The sequence below is a fragment of the Naumovozyma castellii genome, chromosome 4 (genome assembly GCF_000237345.1).
Source record: "Naumovozyma castellii chromosome 4, complete genome".
Taxonomy (NCBI): Eukaryota; Fungi; Ascomycota; class Saccharomycetes; order Saccharomycetales; family Saccharomycetaceae; genus Naumovozyma; species Naumovozyma castellii.
This window is the reverse complement of record NC_016494.1, coordinates 909,308-928,910: the sequence shown is the minus strand read 5'-3', so window position 1 is coordinate 928,910 and position 19,603 is coordinate 909,308. Positions and strand designations below refer to the sequence as shown.

General features: G+C 36.8%; 10 protein-coding genes across 10 annotated transcripts; 7 read left to right on the top strand and 3 right to left on the bottom strand.

Moving 5' to 3' along the window:
- Window positions 1-75: 75 nt before the first annotated feature.
- ARC35 (Arc35p) lies at window positions 76-1,092 on the bottom strand (the record flags this gene model as incomplete). Its single annotated transcript, XM_003676377.1, has 1 exon — window positions 76-1,092. One exon carries the CDS (start codon window positions 1,090-1,092, stop codon window positions 76-78), a length of 1,017 nt encoding a protein of 338 aa, XP_003676425.1.
- Window positions 1,093-3,336: 2,244 nt separating this feature from the next.
- On the top strand, window positions 3,337-4,809 carry PTC6 (type 2C protein phosphatase PTC6; the record flags this gene model as incomplete). Its single annotated transcript, XM_003676376.1, has 1 exon — window positions 3,337-4,809. The coding sequence occupies one exon, from the start codon at window positions 3,337-3,339 to the stop codon at window positions 4,807-4,809; it is 1,473 nt and encodes a 490-aa protein (XP_003676424.1).
- A 272-nt stretch (window positions 4,810-5,081) lies between these two features.
- SRB8 (Srb8p) lies at window positions 5,082-9,200 on the top strand (the record flags this gene model as incomplete). The annotated part of the gene is made up of 1 exon (XM_003676375.1): window positions 5,082-9,200. One exon carries the CDS (start codon window positions 5,082-5,084, stop codon window positions 9,198-9,200), a length of 4,119 nt encoding a protein of 1,372 aa, XP_003676423.1.
- Window positions 9,201-9,346: 146 nt separating this feature from the next.
- Window positions 9,347-9,727, top strand: AHC2 (Ahc2p; the record flags this gene model as incomplete). Its single annotated transcript, XM_003676374.1, has 1 exon — window positions 9,347-9,727. The coding sequence occupies one exon, from the start codon at window positions 9,347-9,349 to the stop codon at window positions 9,725-9,727; it is 381 nt and encodes a 126-aa protein (XP_003676422.1).
- Window positions 9,728-10,216: 489 nt separating this feature from the next.
- On the top strand, window positions 10,217-10,615 carry TRX3 (Trx3p; the record flags this gene model as incomplete). The annotated part of the gene is made up of 1 exon (XM_003676373.1): window positions 10,217-10,615. One exon carries the CDS (start codon window positions 10,217-10,219, stop codon window positions 10,613-10,615), a length of 399 nt encoding a protein of 132 aa, XP_003676421.1.
- Window positions 10,616-10,724: 109 nt separating this feature from the next.
- Window positions 10,725-12,590, bottom strand: TUP1 (chromatin-silencing transcriptional regulator TUP1; the record flags this gene model as incomplete). The annotated part of the gene is made up of 1 exon (XM_003676372.1): window positions 10,725-12,590. One exon carries the CDS (start codon window positions 12,588-12,590, stop codon window positions 10,725-10,727), a length of 1,866 nt encoding a protein of 621 aa, XP_003676420.1.
- Window positions 12,591-13,266: 676 nt separating this feature from the next.
- Window positions 13,267-13,821, top strand: CSM1 (Csm1p; the record flags this gene model as incomplete). Its single annotated transcript, XM_003676371.1, has 1 exon — window positions 13,267-13,821. One exon carries the CDS (start codon window positions 13,267-13,269, stop codon window positions 13,819-13,821), a length of 555 nt encoding a protein of 184 aa, XP_003676419.1.
- Window positions 13,822-13,875: 54 nt separating this feature from the next.
- Window positions 13,876-14,337, bottom strand: NCAS0D04760 (uncharacterized protein; the record flags this gene model as incomplete). Its single annotated transcript, XM_003676370.1, has 1 exon — window positions 13,876-14,337. The coding sequence occupies one exon, from the start codon at window positions 14,335-14,337 to the stop codon at window positions 13,876-13,878; it is 462 nt and encodes a 153-aa protein (XP_003676418.1).
- A 1,348-nt stretch (window positions 14,338-15,685) lies between these two features.
- On the top strand, window positions 15,686-16,849 carry NCAS0D04750 (uncharacterized protein; the record flags this gene model as incomplete). Its single annotated transcript, XM_003676369.1, has 1 exon — window positions 15,686-16,849. One exon carries the CDS (start codon window positions 15,686-15,688, stop codon window positions 16,847-16,849), a length of 1,164 nt encoding a protein of 387 aa, XP_003676417.1.
- Window positions 16,850-17,398: 549 nt separating this feature from the next.
- On the top strand, window positions 17,399-19,183 carry ABP1 (Abp1p; the record flags this gene model as incomplete). The annotated part of the gene is made up of 1 exon (XM_003676368.1): window positions 17,399-19,183. The coding sequence occupies one exon, from the start codon at window positions 17,399-17,401 to the stop codon at window positions 19,181-19,183; it is 1,785 nt and encodes a 594-aa protein (XP_003676416.1).
- Window positions 19,184-19,603: the final 420 nt, after the last annotated feature.

Here is a 19,603-nt window from a genome sequence, read left to right as displayed (position 1 = left end):
TGCATCGTCCCACACGGCAGCCCCGTCACAAATTACGATTTCTTTAAAAAGATTTATATATTTATATATAACACTCTAATACACCATCTTTCTACCGGTAAAAGTTCTTCTCTGAACTGGTTCCTTAGTTCCTTCTGCGCCGGCTGTTTCCGATTCGTCTTCATCCACTTTGGCTCTGTTCAAGACCTTGATGAAGGAACCCACTCTATATCTCATTCTTGAATGCATGTAGGCTTTAGAACATTTGATATGATAATGGAAGTAATTTCTAAACAAAGTCAATTGACACACAGTGGAGAATTGCAACTCAGGGGTTTGGAAATGACGAGGGAACAAAACAAACGTGATAAACCTTCTACTCAAGTCTGTGTTATTTGCTGCTTTCCTTAAATGTGATTGTAATTCCAAAGGTGGTTCGTGAGAGAATAACACTTGTGGGGCAGATTGAATGTCACGATTTCTCTTTCTTGCATCGACGAATTCTTGAAGAAAAACTTTCCCTAGGACTTTATCAGTTTCATCTTGGAATACGGTCTCGAAGATAACGGTGATTCTATCGTTGGATGGTCTGATGAAGATGTTTTCCTCATCTCTGTATTCAATGGTGTAAAGATTCTTGGAGGATGAAGTGGAAGATCCAGTTGGTTCTTCGAGAACAGGCATGTTACTCAATTCGACGAATTCGTTGAATGCCAATTGGAAAGGGTAATTCATGACAAAGATTTTTAGTAGGGATAACTGATTGATAGTATCTTGATCAATGGTCTTCAAATCCGCCTGTAAAGTGTAGTCGTACCCGTTCTCGAAAGATTGTGGGATACTGATCCCCTTGGCGGATTGATATTTAGAGGCCAAAAAAGGCAAAAGACCGTTCTTTCCTTGGTCACATTGAGTGACACTTTGCCAGGCCTTCGTCTTGATACTTAGCCAAAGTACAGACTTATCATCTGGTGAATTGGAGACATGGAAAGTGGTATAGTCGAAATCCGAGATGATACGATCTAGGGACAGAGGAGCACCGTTTGCATTGGCCTCCAGGGCTTCGCTAAATGTCTTCTGGATTAGTAGGTTGTTTGGCTTCAAGTGCAGCATTGTGTAGTGGTCTGCTTCTATCTGTTTTAGCGTGTATATTAGTGTGGACTACAATGTATAATGTACTGTAGTTGTTCGTTGTTAAAGTTTTCATTCTAACCCAGTCCCCCTATTAACTACTCTCTGTACTCTGGCAGTAGCGTCTGCGGGTGTTTCTGAGAGTGCCGTGGAAAGTGCCCTGTTGTCTGGAAATGCCATGAATATCTTCCCCGAGGGTTTTCTGCCAAAAAATGTGGCATTTCCATTTCATGAAATAGTCCTGAACGAAAAGGTATATTAAACAAGGAATGAGGGTTTCTATCAATAACAAGGTAACAGAGGCCTCTTCAAACTTTCATTGATTTTAGTTTTTTTAATTTTTAGGATTGAAGTCAATTTAAAGCTTTTGAAATAGATAACTAATCATTAATTAAAAACATCTCGTCAACAAGAAAAAATATAAATTTTAATTATCGAAATCTTAGCATTATGTGTTAAAGTTCTTAACTATATAAACATCCCTAATGAGTAACTAGGTCAAATTAGATATTTTGAAAGGATTAATAGACTGATATGCAGTAGTTTCGTACAATGCGATACGCTATTGAAATTTTATATATAAGAGAAGACGTTCTCGAACAATTATATAGTTATATATTCTCTATATTCTATTCATCCCTCATAAACGGGGGGAGGACATCAGTCGCTTCACAGCAACTGAATATAACATTCACTTATTTAGCCAGATCACTAGTAGATCATCCCAATTTCCAGCAAGATAGACGTTCAGGAAATACTATATAAGCTTGGTTCTATTTACGATAATTACCTAAAGCGTTCCAACTGATACCAAATTCCTCATGATAAGTTGAATGGTAATTCGACGACGACGATGCTCGATGGGTTGGATCAAGATTCTTCAATGACACGGTTACCCTGAGTGACTGATCTGGTCTAGTAGGTACTATCAATCCACCGTATGGGTCTCATAGGTTACTATTAGATAGGGTTGAGCTTATCGAATCTACCTAACATTATGTTAACGTTATTACACAGTATCCGTAACCGTTTGTTATAATTCTTTCGCTACTTGTAATGGTTTGGTGGCCATTTTCGGAGGGACACGATCCGATCGACCACCGGATGTGTCAGACCACTTAGTATTGAAGTTTTCACGACCTACTTTACTTAACATGATTGCTCGTGCAACTTCGAAGCTTATTCAACAAAGACCTTGCGAGAACCATTATATTAACTAACTTAAGGCGTGAGGGCCAAGCAATGCGAGATCAAAATTCGAGCATGCTAGAGATATTTAGACGGATAAACATATTCTAATATTTAATATTCCTAAAATAATTCTAAAATATTCAATAACTTTTCCAGTGAACTCTAGAACTTTCTTCCTACCTTCGACCAACTCTATGGGATTATCTTTGCTCATTATAAACATGCTTTGCATATATTTGGTTCCAGAATTCTGGCTCCTATGTGCGGACTGTATTTATACCAAGTTTATAAAAGGAATATATATATATATAAGATTAACTTATATATATTCTGTGTGTGGATGAATATATGTAGCTAGGTCTAATTCGTTGAACTGTCATGTGGAATACATTTTCGATAAAATTATAAAGAAGTAAGACAAAAAGACCATCTGTACTTAATAACTATTTACATATATACAACGTTGGTATCCTTGTAAACAGTCTTAGGTACCGTGAGACCTCCATAATAAACCGGCAATATTAGCAACAACATTGCCGCCTTTCTTGAAAACACTGACGACTACCAAGCAAATAAATAAAAAGTTCCCAATGTGTTTAGTAATTTTTTAACACATTTTGATTAAATATCCTATAAAGAAGACAGGCAAAAAGAATTGAAAGAATACTGCATAGAAAGATTGGCAAGGTTACCACGACCAATAAAATCCCAGATTAGGGGTTGAAGATGAAAGGAACGTCTAAAAATTCAATGAAAAATTGTAGAATATACCTGAAAAATGGTATAGTCTGAATATGTTTATCCAAAAACCTTTTTGAAGTTACATGACAACCACTTACTTCATTCTCCTTCCCAATTTCTAATTCTTCTCCATATATATATACTGACAACAGATGGGTTACCCGCAGCGCACCAGCAAAAGTGGCGCAACCAACACTGAAAGATAAATATCAACTCGGTCTTCTTATACATGCCTTGGCATCTTCATATAAACCTACACAAATCGTCGCCGTTGCCCCCTTTATCAATTCATGAATGGGTAAATCGCAAGCATACATCCATCTGAAACCTTCCACACTCCCCCCTGTCTTCGCTCCTTGGAACCGTAAAGCTCTCAACCATCGTACCCCCACAGTCGGCGTCAACACGAAAACAGCTCCATCACCGCTTATATTGAGAGTACCCCTTTTGAAATTCCCCAGTGTCATAGGACATAGTACCAGTAGGATCAATAGGTTGATCAATGAGGATACTTATTCTGTTAATATTTTGAAACTACCTACGCGATTTCAAGAGTTATCGAGAAATCATGAACCCTTACTCAAAAAATCTATTCTTAATATTTCTATATTCGATGGTCATGGTGGTAAAGGTCGTGTCTCGCAATTACTAGCGTCATCGTTACACAGGGAAATTACTAATACGGAAGCACCAACGAAGGAACAATTCTTCCATTTGTTAGATTCATATGAACAATTGATTGGAGGTCCCTATTGGCGTAATGTCAACGCTCACAGAGAGACATTTTGGGATAGATTCATTGAAAATTGTAACACAAAGCAAGAACAGGTACTTTTTGATTCAGATCACCCCCAGCATTCAGGTCCAAGAATGATATTCGATATGTATGGGAATATCATCGATAAGACAAGCTTGTTAAATTTCCACGAAAGATTGAGGATATATTACGCCTACATGAAATTTGATTTGGAAAGATGCTGTGGATTTGCTCAGGAGAGCGGAGAATCATTGACTTTCGAGGAAAGAATAAAGAAATATTCTGGTGGGTCTACAGCTTCATCCATCTTTCTTTCTTCCTATGATGAATCCCTTGCAATGGATGAATCGTTTTTTATGAACCCTCAGGGACTTTTGAAATTGGTAGTCACCCAAGTAGGTGATAGTAAAATAATCCTTTGTGATCAAAATGGGATCGCACATAGCTTGACGAAGATTCATCACCCATCCTCTAGGAGAGAGTCTAAGAGATTACAGGCGGATGATGATGTGGAAGGAAAGAAGGAGCAAGATGACGATGCTAATCAGGATTCCTTCGGTGAAACTAGATTTTTGAATAATTTTGCCAATACGAGATCCTTCGGTGATTTATTGGGGAAAAGAGATGGGATATCATGCGAACCAGACATTTATTCATACCTAATAGGTGATACCTCACTACTACCTCATGCAGAGAAATCTAAATTACAATTCGGAGGGGAAGAATGTTTTATTTGTTTGATTTCAGATGGAGTCTCTGATCTATTATCAGATCAAGAGGTAGTAGATTTGATAACATCCACTGTAAATTTGAGACAAACTAAACAAGCAACCCCTCAATATGTAGCGGAGGAAGTCATTAAATATATTCAAGCAATTGGTGGGAAACATGCAGATAATGCCACATGTCTCGTATTAAGATTACCAAATTGGGGGAATTGGCCCATGATCGATAGAACAGGTGCCATACGAGAGGAAAAATTAATGAATAGCACCTCGTCTTTGGATTAACCCAATGTATTTACACACATTTATGTACACATTCTTATATAGCTTTAAATATTCCGTCCTTTCCTTTCTTACATTTTCCCCCTCTTCGTATTGTTCCATAATCGGTTGACTACACGATGAAATTTCAAATTGAAATTAAAATGGGCCAAAAAGGTCCACTTACATCAACAATCATACAACAATAATAAAGAAGAATACTATTTTCCTCCTGGTGCAAATATAAACCAACAACACTCTACTAGAGAACCCCCAACTTTTTTTTTGGGCAAGCAATGCCGCCAAGTAAATATATTCTGACTCCGCCAGATGATCTGTATCCATACATCTCGAACAACGAACACGACCAATCACATACAAAGAAGATATATCCTGATTTTGAACCATGGACTCATACCAAAGAGGAAGATCAAATTTTAAACAATTTTATCTCAAAGGGGTACTATACCACTTCAAAAGTCAATTTCGAAAGCATATCCGCCAGATCATCATTGAATGAATCGTTACCAAAGGTTTCTACTCAATTAGCCATTCAGCTATCAAAAGTATTGCAAATACGAGAGAATGAAATAAATAAAATTCCCTCTGATGATGTCAAGAATGAACCTTCAAGTCATAAGCATTCAAAAATTTCCATATTCAGTGGACCCAGTTTCAGTCTGCCCGACCGAATCACTTTAACAGACCATCGTAAAGAAGTATGGCTACAAGAATTAAGTTCACCTTACGTGTCATTATCAAAGATATCGAAGCATATACCACATGGGCTGAAAAGAAGACAGGTACTCGAACAATGTTATCTAAAACAAATTCCATTGGAAAGGGCCATTTGGTTAATTAAATGCTGCTACTCCATGGAAGGAAAAGTTCTTGCTATGAAAAATAAAGGATCCCAAGAAGAAATAGATAAACAATTGTTCAAGGAATGGACTGAAAATTTTGTGTATATACTGGAAAAACTAGTCTTTGAGATGACTCAACATTACAACGACTCCAACAAGTTAAAGACTTGGAAAATTGAAGTATTCTATTTCCTGAAATTATTAGGTAATTGTTATACTTTAGAGTTGATCGATAAAGAAATATTTCATCATTGGTTAGTGGAATTTGTTGCTAAAGTGGAGAATTTTGAATTTATACCGTTAACTTTGCATATGCTAACTATATTTTGGGATGGAATATGTAAGCCATTGGGAACCAAGGGAAATACTGAAATGTTATCAAACCAATCTTTGTTTCTTATATCTAAGATGACTGACATGCTTCTACAAAAATACTCTACCATATATCAAAGTAGATCTATGATAAATGATGAAAAATACATCATCAATGATATTAAAAAGAATAATAAATTAAAAGAATCAATGCTATCTATATTAGGTACTTTGATTGGAAAATTATTTCAAGAACAGACTTTGGAAGCGTTCTTATTTCCATCCACAAGTTGGGACCTTTACAAACCACATCTCTACGAAATTATGAATTCCTTGGAAGTTTCGCCTGAAGTTGCTTTGGAAATTAAAAAGAAATTGGAGTTGGTTAGTTACAGCAACGAATCCTTAAAAATGAACCCATGGCTAGATAACCACACGAATGAGAATACCAATAATGATGAGGATTCATCGGTTATAAAAATGAATAATGCAAACATGAATTTAGCTATAATACAAATGAATGGTATTGACACCAAATTCACGGAAATACTAGATGATAACCCAACAGATTTTGATTGGGCTTCCTACGTAGATCAACATATTCTCCAAATAAACCAACTAATGCAGTTAGTACTTTGGGCAATCCATCCATCTAGACAACATCATTATGAATCACATCAATTAGTAGCCAAATTATTACTTTTGAAAATTAATTCCATTGAAGGTATTCAAGAGTTTGAAATTGAAGATAGCATTTGGACCTTAGTTTTCAAGATTGCCAAATTATCCAACACAAATAAGATGCTACATGTCGCATTATCATCGCTGTATAACCTTTTGAACATTCTGATAACATATGGTATTCTTAAAGTCCCAACATATATCAGGAAATTAATTAGTTCTGGTGTCCTTTATTTGCCGGAATCAAATGATAAATTCATTCATTGTAACATACTGATTAATTTAAAAATTTCACCATTGATGAAAAGTCAATATAATATGGTTCTCAGAAATGTAATGGAATATGATGTCACATACTATGAACGCTTTAATTTTGAGCAGTTGCAAAAGGATGCTGAAGAGATAAAAAGTAAGATACTAAAATCAGAACCGTTAAACTTATCAACATATCCATTGAGTGTAAGAACAATGGTTGCAGAGTGGTATTTGAGTCATTTATGTTCTGATGTATTGAGTCCGGTAGATAATAATATTCTTGTAAAGAACTTTCAAATATTTTGTGTTCATCTGAAACTTTTCCATCATTATTACAAATGGATAGAATTCATCGTCTATCATCAGTTACTTTCAAATATTATTGCATTGGAAACACTCATGGATATTTTACTTTGCTATGAAAAGTTATTTTCCCAATTTATCAACGATCATATCCTCTTTACAAAGACATTCATATTCACATATTCAAAAGTCTTAAAAGAAAAGGACCCTGATGTCTATAAGGTAATTTCTTTTGCAGCATTTTGGAAATTTTTTATGAAGAATTTTTCACTGGTCTTGAATATTGATAATGATTTGCGAACAGAGCTTTCAGTCGTCTATGAGGAAGAGAAGACGAAACATGAAAATTTGCACATGAATAAGCATGAAGCATTAGATATATATCATGCTATCAATAATATCAATCCAGAGGAGAAAGATGAACATTGGAATTTCACAGAGGCATTTCAAACAAACATCAAGAATCTTTTAAACCTAACTAATGATAACTCTAATGAAGAGTTGACTTTTAGAATCAATTTATTGTTATTGATGGTTGTTAATAACCGAGAATATAATAAGTTCATGTCAATTTTTTTGAAAAGGAAGGACTTTAAGAACGAAAATTTGATACGTTTAATATCGTTTAAACTTCTGACCTTCGAACAGATTCAAAACATTCTCGGGATCACTTTTGTCTTACCATTTTTAGTGAATGAAAATATTAAAGGTAGTTTGTATTTTGAATCCCATAGACGAAAATACATTAAGGACAATTACGTTAAAATCTTGAACGCTTGTGAAAGCGACATGGATGCATTTTATGAAACCTTTTTAGCGATCGTCGTTAATTTTGGTACTTCTAAGAAACTAAGTGACTCAACAACAAAGCTATTAATAGACCTTTTCAAGAACAATCGATCCACTTCAACACATATAATGGAAGATCTTCTTCATTATGGTTTTCCTAAGGAAACACACGAACTTGAAGATGATAATACTTTAGATGATTCTAAGCCAGTTGAATTATACTCAAGATTAGATTTCCTAAACCTTTGGATATTTCAGTCGTTTACTGCCTATCAAATACAAGAACTATTAACAGAGTATACTGAGCCACATAGATCAGAGCAAGAATTAAAATTATTTTTATTTGATATAATCGAATTAACAGGTCCGAATGAACTAAGTGCTCAATTGTTTGAAAAAGTTATTCATGTTCCAACTATTGAAATTATTATCAAGATATTCGAAGAGGATTTCTTCCAGAGATGTCTAACTGGCTCGGATGTTAGTAGAGAGTATTTAGCGACCATCGTCGAATTAGCCTCATCCTTATCTCAAAAGATACAAAAAGATGAATCAAGAAACACACCAATGAGTGAAACGTGTTTTAGGTCCTTCCAAAGGATAATGTCATCCTTTGCCAACGAGGACTCTAAAAAACTACATACTTCAGAACCGATGATCGACGTCTACTTAAAACTTTTTTCCATCCACCAAAACTCAATCTTTGAACACATTCTCAATTCAGTACAGGATAGAAGAACAAGTGAACCCTGTCATGCATTTATAGATGACATGTTTACTCTCTTTGATAGAGTCACGTTTAGTTTAAGACTTAAATTGATGCTATATGAAATATTATCGTCATTGAAATCGTATAGTATCTATGCATCCACCACGGGGAATGAAACCGGAAACGTCAAGTTGACCATTCCACCAAAACTTTTACAGGTTCCACCGTTCCAAGTTTCATCGTTTATTAAGGAGGAGGAAGACATCGAGGATCCTGAGGAGCTGGATCTAGGAATAACAACGACAGAGGAGCATGGTGAATATGCTGAAAGAAACAAATGGTTTCTGTACGACAAGAAAGAGAAACTATATACCAGCCCCTTCAAGAGTGAGCCATACCACAATATCACAAACTACCAGCCAGACACAGCAGGCTCATTTAACAACACCTGTCTCAACCTCAGTCTGTTCAATGCCTCTTTTGAAAGAAAGAATCCACGCTAATTAAATAGAGCGCTTACCCGCACGACGATTTTGAGACAACAACTTTTAACACAGAACTTTGGACAATACAAAGAAGTTGAGTGTTCCAAAACATACAAAGTGTCGACATTTCAGCATACCATATGAACTAGACCATAAGTTTGGTAATGACCATTTCACAAGTGACTCATGACTCTATGACCGAATTTCAAGCGAAACCTGTGGAGGAGAACATAGACTATGCAGCATTGATGCATCATAAACTGCATCTAGAGAGGAAGTTGGAACAACAAAGACATTTTACACAACAACTACATCTGCTCTATGCCGAATTGGGAAAGAGCCACAATTACGACGAATTTATCAATGTATTGACCGAGAATAGACCGCTACTCCGTGAAATATTTACCCTAGAGGGTTCCAAGATGAGAAACAGGACGTTGAAGCAGAAAGTGGACGTAGATTGGAGTAAATACGGATTGGATATTTCCGAATACATATGTGACAATGAGGAATTATGGGGCCTCTTTGAAGATGGGTTATTGTAGGATGACTTCCTATTTAATTGACACCATAAAAAGGGTTTTAAACCCGATACTAAATGATGCTTTGATATAATCATCGTAATGTAACTTCTCTACTGTGGCTTCTGACATCAGGAACTGTGCTTTGCGGAGAACCTTCTAAGGCTAGACATTTTTCATTTGAAGTAAGGAACCTTAGATAGATTAACCTTATATATTGAAATATGTAGAATTTAAACGATTAAAATAATAATAAAAAAAGGATAGAAAAACTACCCTCTATATTAAAAAAACACATGGAAATTGACAAGTCATAGAAGAAAAACGATCTTTTATCTACTTCTCTGTTATTTTGTCCAACATCTGCTAGGAAAGGGTGCCTTAGTCACGAAGAATAAGATTCTTGATTGGTCAGTCCGAAAAAAGCTCCTAACACTAAAAAGTGCACTATTTAAAATTAGCTGCATCTTGAAGATCATTCTCACCTTAAGTACATAACAAAGAGTACAAAAGATGTTCACAAGGCAAGCTGTATTTGTTACAAAAAGAATCCCTTTACTTTCCCGTCCCGTGGTGAGATTGAACTCCACTTACAAATCCATCACCAAATTAACTGAATTAAAGGAATTTCAATCGTCAATCAGTAATGGATCGCAACTTTCTGTCATTGATTTCTTTGCTACTTGGTGTAACCCATGCAAGGCAATGATTCCAGTGATTTCAAAACTTATTAAGGAACATCCGGAAGTGACATTTTATAAAGTAGACGTTGATGAGAGTCCCGAAATTGCCAAACATTGTAATGTTACTGCTATGCCCACATTTGTATTTGCCAAGGATGGAAAGCTTTTAGGTACCGTAGTAGGTGCCAACCCAGCTGCTTTGGAGGAACAAATTGAAGAATTGAAATAACTACATTATCGTATATTGTTGATACATAATTTAAGTAGTTAATAATATTTACTTAAGTTTAATTAATTACTTTTATGGCATAAATGTACATATTTCCCAGTCCGTTAACCTATTGTTCAGTGGTGACAGTTTTCGTCTCAGTATCTTCAATCTTGGCAGTTACTTCACCCATTTTAAAATATTTCCAAATTCTTGCCTTACAATCTCCACTACCTGTAGCGAACAATTTGTAATTTTTACCATCATCAACATTACTATTTACTGTAGCGACGGAAATGACTGAATTTCTATGACCTTGTAACATTAAGATTGGATTCCCAGAATCTTTATCCCAAATGATAACACCACGATCTTTGGAACCTGAAAATATATATTTATCATCATTACTTGTGGCAACCGACAAGACAAAATCTTTATGACCAATGTATGTAACTTCACATTTCCCAGTCCCAGATTGAGTGTCTCCCAAATTCCATAATTTAACAGTTCTATCCAATGACCCTGATACGACATGTTGTCCATCCTTGGTGAACGCCACACTATATACAGAATCCTGATGTCCATTACCTGATTCATTATCTGAATCCAGTCTTTCCACTAAGAATCCTGTAGAGGAATCCCATATCCTCACGGAACGGTCCAAAGAACCAGCAGCAATTAATTTCCCCTCATTTGGCGATACAGCTACAGTAGTCACACCATCTTCAATGGATAGAGTTAGAGAACATTGACCGGTTTTCAAATCCCATATTCTAATTGATCTGTCGCCTGAACCTGAGACCAATTTTTGACCATCTGGGAAATAATCCAGCGAATAAATATCTTGCTCGTGACCCTTTAATACCATGACTATTTTCCTTTCCTTAATGTTCCAAATTCTAATTAATTTATCTTCGGCACCTGTGGCTAAAAATTCACCATCAGGTGAGAAACAAATGGAACGAATGTATAAATCTGCCGTTGTTGTGACCGTTTCATTATTTTCCGTGGTGGTTGTTACAATTGCTGTATTTACTGTATCATCTAACAATTTGACATATAGTTCACCAGTGGCAACGTCGAATATTTGAGTGGTTCTATTACAGCCTGTAGCCAAATACTTCCCGTCTTGACTGAATTTCACACAGCAAACGACAGAATCATGAGGTAAGGAGTGTAATAAATCTACGTCCAATTCAGTAGGCGTCAAGTTTGGATTGAAGAACAACGAGTATTCATCTCTTTCCTTTTTAAATTCTGAAGGTACATTCATAGTGGTGGTATTCAAAAGAAATGGTGGAATTGGTTTGACGTGTTTCGATAGTTCATCTGATTTCACCAAATCCGTAGAAGCTGGCATTGCAGCCGTTGGCAAGCCATTACCATCTGATGTCTTAATAGAAGGTAAAGTTTCTGCGGCATTGGCTATGTTATTTACGGAGTTAGAAGTTTCACTTGGAGGATTGGAAGATAAAGGAGCTAATTGTTGGCCATTTGGAGATTGCAGGCTAGATTGAGGGGCTTGTAAGGGCTCGCCATTGCCCTGCAGACCCTGTGGTTGTACTTGAGTAGTAGTATTCAACACTGGCAAGACAGTAGTTGGTTGTTGAATACTGGACACGATAGGGGCGGGAGGATTCGGATGCAAAACCTTTGGGTTCGAGAAAGCAGAAGTATTTGCGGTATTTACTGGGAGTAATTGTCCTTGAATGTTAAAATTAGCTAATTGTTGATTTTTCTGTTCCAATTCAACTTTCAAACGGTTAATTTCGTCTTCATATCCTTCTTTAATCTTTCTATGAGCCAATTCTAGTTCATAGACGGTATTTCTAATCTGTTGCATCTCGGCCAAATGCTGATTCAATTTCAGATCGTACGTCTTTTGATTCTGCAGACGATACGAGTTAGCTTCTTGGGATAATTGCATGAATTCCTGTCTGACAGCATCCAGTAAATCCTCGACTTTACCGTTGGAATTGACGTTATTTGCTACCATGACTGGATTAAGATTGCAGTTTAGAGTGGTTCCTTATACTTGTTAATGACAATGTCCCGATGATAGAGGGCGTGTGCTCTTTGAAGGGTATAGTTGTAACCTGAATTCAAAAGTTACGTTTGAATGAATGAATGAATTCATTGATTGTTGTTACCTTTCTCGAGGTTGTTTTGCGGGTAACGGCAATTTAGTTGTAATTATAAAGTATTCAATATATATATTTATTGGTCTACGATCATACAACAGGAAGAAAGAGATGATGGAAAGAAATAGAAATAGCAGTGTGTATTAGAAACCGTTATAGTAATTTCTGGAATTGTTTTGTGAGAAGGTAGTTAATAAACGAAACAGAACATTTCCGTCAAGGCATAGAAGTTCGTTTAAATAAAAATAAATCTCTATATTAGTCAGAACTATATTATGAATTTGTTTCTAAACTATTAGTTAGGCAATTGTGCCTGTGTTTTCCTGCTTAATTAATATATACGCTCAATGGATGATAATTTATGGTAGATTATATAGAATCTAAAGTAATCTTTATTATAGATTACTTTATTTCCGGGTAATGGGAAATTTTATATATGAGAACTGTAGAAATAATGAGTATACTCATAGTTAAATTAGTTATATGTTCGGTTGAAGATGGAAGAAAGAGGATAAATGGGTGAGGACCGACATGGATCCGCTAACACAATACAAAGAGTCTGTGAAAGAACAATCGGAGAATGCTGAATTGCTGATAGCCAAACTGATACACGAGAACAGCGTGCTAACCACGAAAAACGATACATACTCACAAGAGGTGGAAACCCTTAGGTTACAGATGGCCAAACTCCAAGAGCAACTAAAAGTATCAGAAGAGCTGCGAAAAAAACAAGCTGAGAACATAGAAGTAATTAAGGACTTGTTTGAACATTTATGCTGCGTGAGAGTACATAAGTCCTACGAAGATGATACGGGACTTTGGTTTGACACTTCTCAGGGATCTAATAATGGAGTCATGGATTATAAACTAGGTTTTGTAAAGGGGGAGGAGTCAGAGACTGATGTTATATATGTCCCACTACTTAAACAGCGAACAGTAGAGGAGTTACAAACGTTACAAAACCAATTACCAGCATACATGTTTGATACATTGAGCTTCCCATTGAAATCACTGAGCCAGTTCTATACCAAGTTGTCAAGATGTTTAAATAAAAAGGTTGTTACAGAAGCCAATGCCTCGTCGTAGATAGGAATTTTTTTAAAATCTATAAACATACAAGTAAAAAATAAGCCATTAGAATTAAGCGTCCTGTAAGACCAAGTTACCGTTCTCGTTAACAACTAAATTCTTTAAGAATTTCTTCTTGTCATCTTTGTCCTTAATATTCTTCAAAATTTTGTATAATGACTGACCAGCCTGCAGTTGTACTTTCTTCGTTTTCTCGACCTTTTCAGATTTCTTTTTATTTTCCTTAGCAGGTTTTTCGTCTACCTTCTTCTCTACTGTAACCTTTGGCTTTTGATTTTGATTTTGATTTTGATTCTGTTGCTTTGGCTTTTGCTTCTTCCTCTTGAACAATGCCTTTTGATACTTTTCATCCTCGCTGATACATGACGTGTGCTGTTTGTAACTTACACCATCTTCAAAGGTCTTGGAACAATCAATACATGTGTAATATGCCTCCGGACAACGGTAGTAATGCTTTTCTGTATTCTTCTTAGGAACAGTATCGTTACAGACCTCACAGTTAAAAGTGACCATTTCTCAGGATTGTGCTTTGATACTGTTCTTTTCTTCAAATGTTCAAGAGTGTATGGTTAATTGGAGCTCATCGCAGTTTTTTATAATTTTTTCACTCTGCAAAAAAATTTTGTCTGTTGGAACTCCGTATGTACTGTTAAAGTAAAGAAAATAAGAAAGAGATATATTTCAAGTAGCTCTGATCGATTGCTGTAAAAAAATATTCAATACGCACAGGCTGGTCTGTCCAAATTTTGTATGCGAATGTCCCTTCTGTACTCCAACTTTTGATTTTTGGTTGGTTGACTTAAATGAACAACATAGACACTTGTGAATGCTTGAAAAATAAATTCAACCACTGAGTTAAGTGGTAAAGCAAATTAAAATTGGTGAACTGACACCAATATCAAGAGACTGCTATGGACAATAACTAAGCTAAATTTAATTAGCATTTCGAAAAAAACTCATACACATATATAATACACTCTCTAGTAATATCGTTAAGATGCTTGAGAAGAAACTTGGTGTTGGTGCTCCCTCTTACATAACTATCCTTAGAATTTGGTAATGTGAGGAACTCCAAATCCTGACTCAATTTACTTCTTAGAAACTTCGTTCAGTTGTCAGTGTCATCAAATAAATGACAGGCCGCAACAATGAATTAGTATGGTCGATCACCTTCCCGTCCTTTACAACAGTAGGGACTAAAACCCCAGGTGTAAAGTGATGGGGCAAGGAAGGATATGTGGAGATTAATGTGTATAAGATCGAAACCGCCCTGAACTTGGAGTGGGCGTTCCATCATATCATCCAGCTTTAGCAAAGGATAAGCCAAAACGTAAAGGTTAATATAATATAATGTCAATGCCAAGGAACAAAATTTAATGGTTAGAATATGGGCACTTGTCGCGTGCCAGATCGGGGTTCAATTCCCCGTCGCGGAGATATATTTTTTGGTGTTGTTCACTGTTAAGTTTATAGTGTCCCAGTTGGTAACCAAGTGTACAGTATTGCTCTTTAAGCTGTCGTTATTGTCCATTGTGGAGTAAACGCGAAAATCGAAGTAATAATGCATTGCATTTTGCATTTTGCATAGCGCGTATTGTGTATTGTTTTCTGTTTGTATTGTGCGGACCCTTCTGAGAAAAACTGACAGGGTCTTTCCATTCTCGGATCGAATCTGTCCAGTATTTCAAGACATCAACAATCTCTGAAAAGACCGTACAAGGATTTGCTACTGGTGGAGAGTTTATTCGTTCAAGTACTGTATAAATACCTCGTTCTTATATTATTCTTGGAGAGATTCTTGGCTATATTTGGGTTGGATTCCACTCTCAACGCAGAAAAATAGGAAAACGTCCTTCAGAACATGAGAGCTACAACCATTTTCTCAGCATTGTTGACGTCTGCATCACTTGTGCTGGCTAATGTGGCAGACAAAAATAAGGCGCTGGCCGCTACGATTGACGAAAACTTTCATGTAGAGAACTCGCTATGGGATTTTGATGAGGAGAGTGATAACAACGCCACGATGTGTGGTAGTGATGGATTAACTCTGACAATTGCTGAGAGTGGTGATAGCACAGACTTGTCGTCCGACTTTTACATATTCTATGGTAGGATTGAAGCTTTTGTGAAAGCTGGAAATGCAAGATCCATTTCTTCTGAAATAGCTTTCGTATCTGGGTCGGGTGCCATGAACGATGATTGGCGCCGGACTTTATTTGCTATAGATTGGGATGATGGTGAAGGGGATGAATTTTACACATTTAGTACTGCAATGAATAGTCATAAAAACAGTACCGCTCAGTGGGAAACCCATTATGTGAAGTCACCACAAACTGAGTACCATAATTACACAATCGATTGGACCAAGGAAAAACTGACTTTTTACGTTGATGGGCGAGTAGTAAGAGTAGTTCCAAGTACAGCCACCGCAGATTTTCCTAACTCTCCTGCCAGGTTTTTTATTATGCATTCGGATGAGGGCGATCTTGAGAATGATGATACAGAAATTGTTGATAGGTACGGCGGCCAAACAGATTATTCTAAAGGTCCCTTCATTATGAATATTAAAAATCTTATCGTTGCTGACTATTCAACAGGATCAAACTATTCCTATGTTCCTGGGAGCAACGGGACATTGGCTCTGGCAAATGGTGATGAGATATACGGACGGTATGATCAAGCACAGAAGGATTTAGCAGCGTTGCATCAGAATGCATCATTATCTAGTTCCGACCCTGCTTCTTCAGCTTCTAGCACCCTGTCTTCCGTAACTACGTCTGCTAACACTTCAACCATATCGCAAAGCTTATCCACCCATTCTACTGAACTAGGCTCTGGCAATGGCGCAACTGGGGGAAACACTGTCCATACTAATACCACCTCAAGGACCTCGGTTGGATCTTCAAGTTCCTCGGGGACTTCTTCGTCTAGCCCATCATCCTCAACTTCTGGGGCAGGTAGTGCAACTGGTTTGTCAAATTGGTTAGTCACCTTCATCTTTGTCCATCTCTTTGCGCTATTATAATGTATCACAAGTAATCTACCTCTGTAATTTATACTGTAATTTTAACAATACTAAACAATAGTTTGCACTAATTAGTGTAAGATATATACTAAATAAATGTAGTCACTAAGCTAGAGTCGTTAAACTCTAATGCATACCGACAACTACATCAGACCATGGCACCAAAAAAACATGGTCCATGAATAAATGATTATATCGTACCTTAAATTCTCTCGCTGTTATTAAAATTATTACGTCGGTTCTGCTACAAAATATATGTAAGATGGTTCTGTTTGCACAAAGATCTATTCTAAAAGAAATTCTAAAGAGAATAAAGAAATTGTATTTTTGACATTCAACAAGTACTATTATTCTACTTCAATTGTCATTTTATTATCTCTATAACCCAAGCACGTGACCGAAACCGTGATAAACAAATTCCATATCGATTGAACAATTCAACGTTAATAGGGGTTGGAAAATATTCAACGATCTAAAACTTAAACATGGCTATTCTGCAAGGTGAACACGACACACAAACACACACGCATCATTAGATAGACACAGACAATGGCTTTGGAACCCATCAATTGTACCACCCACTCGAGGGAAATCGAGGAACAGTATTTGAAAATCGTCAGAGGCAGCGACGCAGATACCACATGGTTGATTATTTCACCAAACTCGAAGAAGGAATATTTCCCTGAAAGCACCGGTGCAGACTTTGCCGAATTCTTGCAATCATTCGATGAGACAAAGGTCCAATTTGGGCTTGCTCGTGTCTCACCACCCGGTTCAGACGTTGAGAAATTGATCCTGGTCGGTTGGTGTCCTGATTCGGCACCAATGAAACCAAGAGCTTCATTTGCCTCTAATTTCGCAACTGTGGCTAATCAAGTCTTGAAGGGGTACCATATTCAAGTTACCGCTAGAGATGAAGATGATTTGGATGAAGATGAACTTTTGTCCAGAGTCTCCAATGCATCCGGTGCTCGTTATTCCATTCAAACTTCCTCAGGTGCCAATGCTAAACCAAAACCAAAGCAACACACTATACCAAAGAAGCAGACTCCACCACCATCAAAACCAGCGGTTCATGAAAAACCAATCGTGGAAAAGTTTGAAAGAGCCGCCAAGCAAAATAGCAATGAAGATGATTGGGATGAACCAGAAGTGGAAGAACGTGATTTTGACAAGCAACCATTGAAACCAAATCAATCCACTTATAAACCTGTCGGTAAGATTGATTTACAAAAAGTCATTCAAGAAGAGAACGCTAAGGAGGATCCACGTCTGGTTCACTCCGTTGCTAACGGTAAGATAGATCCTAAATCTGATATAGCTAATTTGAAAGAACAATCAAAATTAAAGAGAGATGCTGAATTTAATAATTTCTTAGGAAAATCGCCATTACCAGTTAATGAGTTTAAGAAGGATGATGATAAAGTCATCAAAGGGTTCAAGACTGAAAAGACACCTGCACAATTATGGGCTGAAAAGAAAGCTGCTGCAAATAAGAATAAGGCACCTGTAGAACAAAACCGTGAAGATGATGAAAAACACGATACTAACGAACAAGATGATGAGGACGAACATGACGTTAGAGATTTGAAATCTAAATTCGAAAGTATGGCTACAACAACCGATGAACCACAAATCATTCATCCAAAACCATTCTCCAAGCCAACTCCTGCCAGAGAGGAACAAGAAGTTGAACCACCAAAGAAGAAGGATATTAAACAATTTGGTACTCCACTACCTGGAATGCATACTGAAGTATCTGAAGATGAACAACAAAATGATGATAACGATGATGACTGGAGTGATGATGAGGATCAGGGAAATGCAAGGAAGCCAGCTCCATTACCTGCAAGGAATATTCCTCCTGTAAGAGCTAACAAGGAAGAAGAAGAAGAAGAAAAAAAGAGAGCATCTCCACCACCTCCATCCTTACCTACAAGAAATGAAGAACCGGAAGAAGAAGAGGAAGAGCCAACACCATCCCTTCCAAAGAGAAACAATATAGCAAGAGCTGAACCAGAAGAAGAAGAAGAAGAGGAAGAAGAAGAAGAGGAAAAGGAAGAAGAACCAACTCCTTCTCTACCTTCTAGAAACACCGAGGCTGTCCCACCACCTCCACCAAGAAGATCTGCTGAACCAGAAAAGAAGAAGGAGGAACCATGGGCCATTGCAGAATATGATTATGAAGCAGGTGAGGATAACGAACTGACCTTTAGCGAAAATGACAAGATCATAAATATTGAATTTGTTGATGACGATTGGTGGTTAGGAGAACTGGAAAGTTCAGGTGAGAAGGGTTTATTCCCAAGCAATTATGTCTCCCTAGGTAACTAGATGAAAGACTAATTTCACTGTCTGTATAGAATTAGATGTATAATATTAATACGTACACTAGGTATTCTCAGAAATTTAACTGTAAACTGACTTAAAACAATGCTGGCGCGAAGTGTTTTCTACGCGTAAGTTAAACGGACTTGGAAATCTTTATGCTTTAAACGCATCTGAAACATTTCAGACATTTCACAATGCTCAAACAAGCAGCAGGTCTAGAATTTTTTTGCAAAATGAGTAGTTCGAGATTAGCTTAACTAATGTTTGAAAGCAGTTACAATGAGCTGGTCAGGTATGGTATGCAATGTATGAACAATTGGTTCCAATTGGGTATAAAGCCAACGCACTTCTCGATTGTCAATTATTAATTTGAATGTCCTCTAATTTTTATTAGTAAAAAACAGCAATCAACCATTAATACCA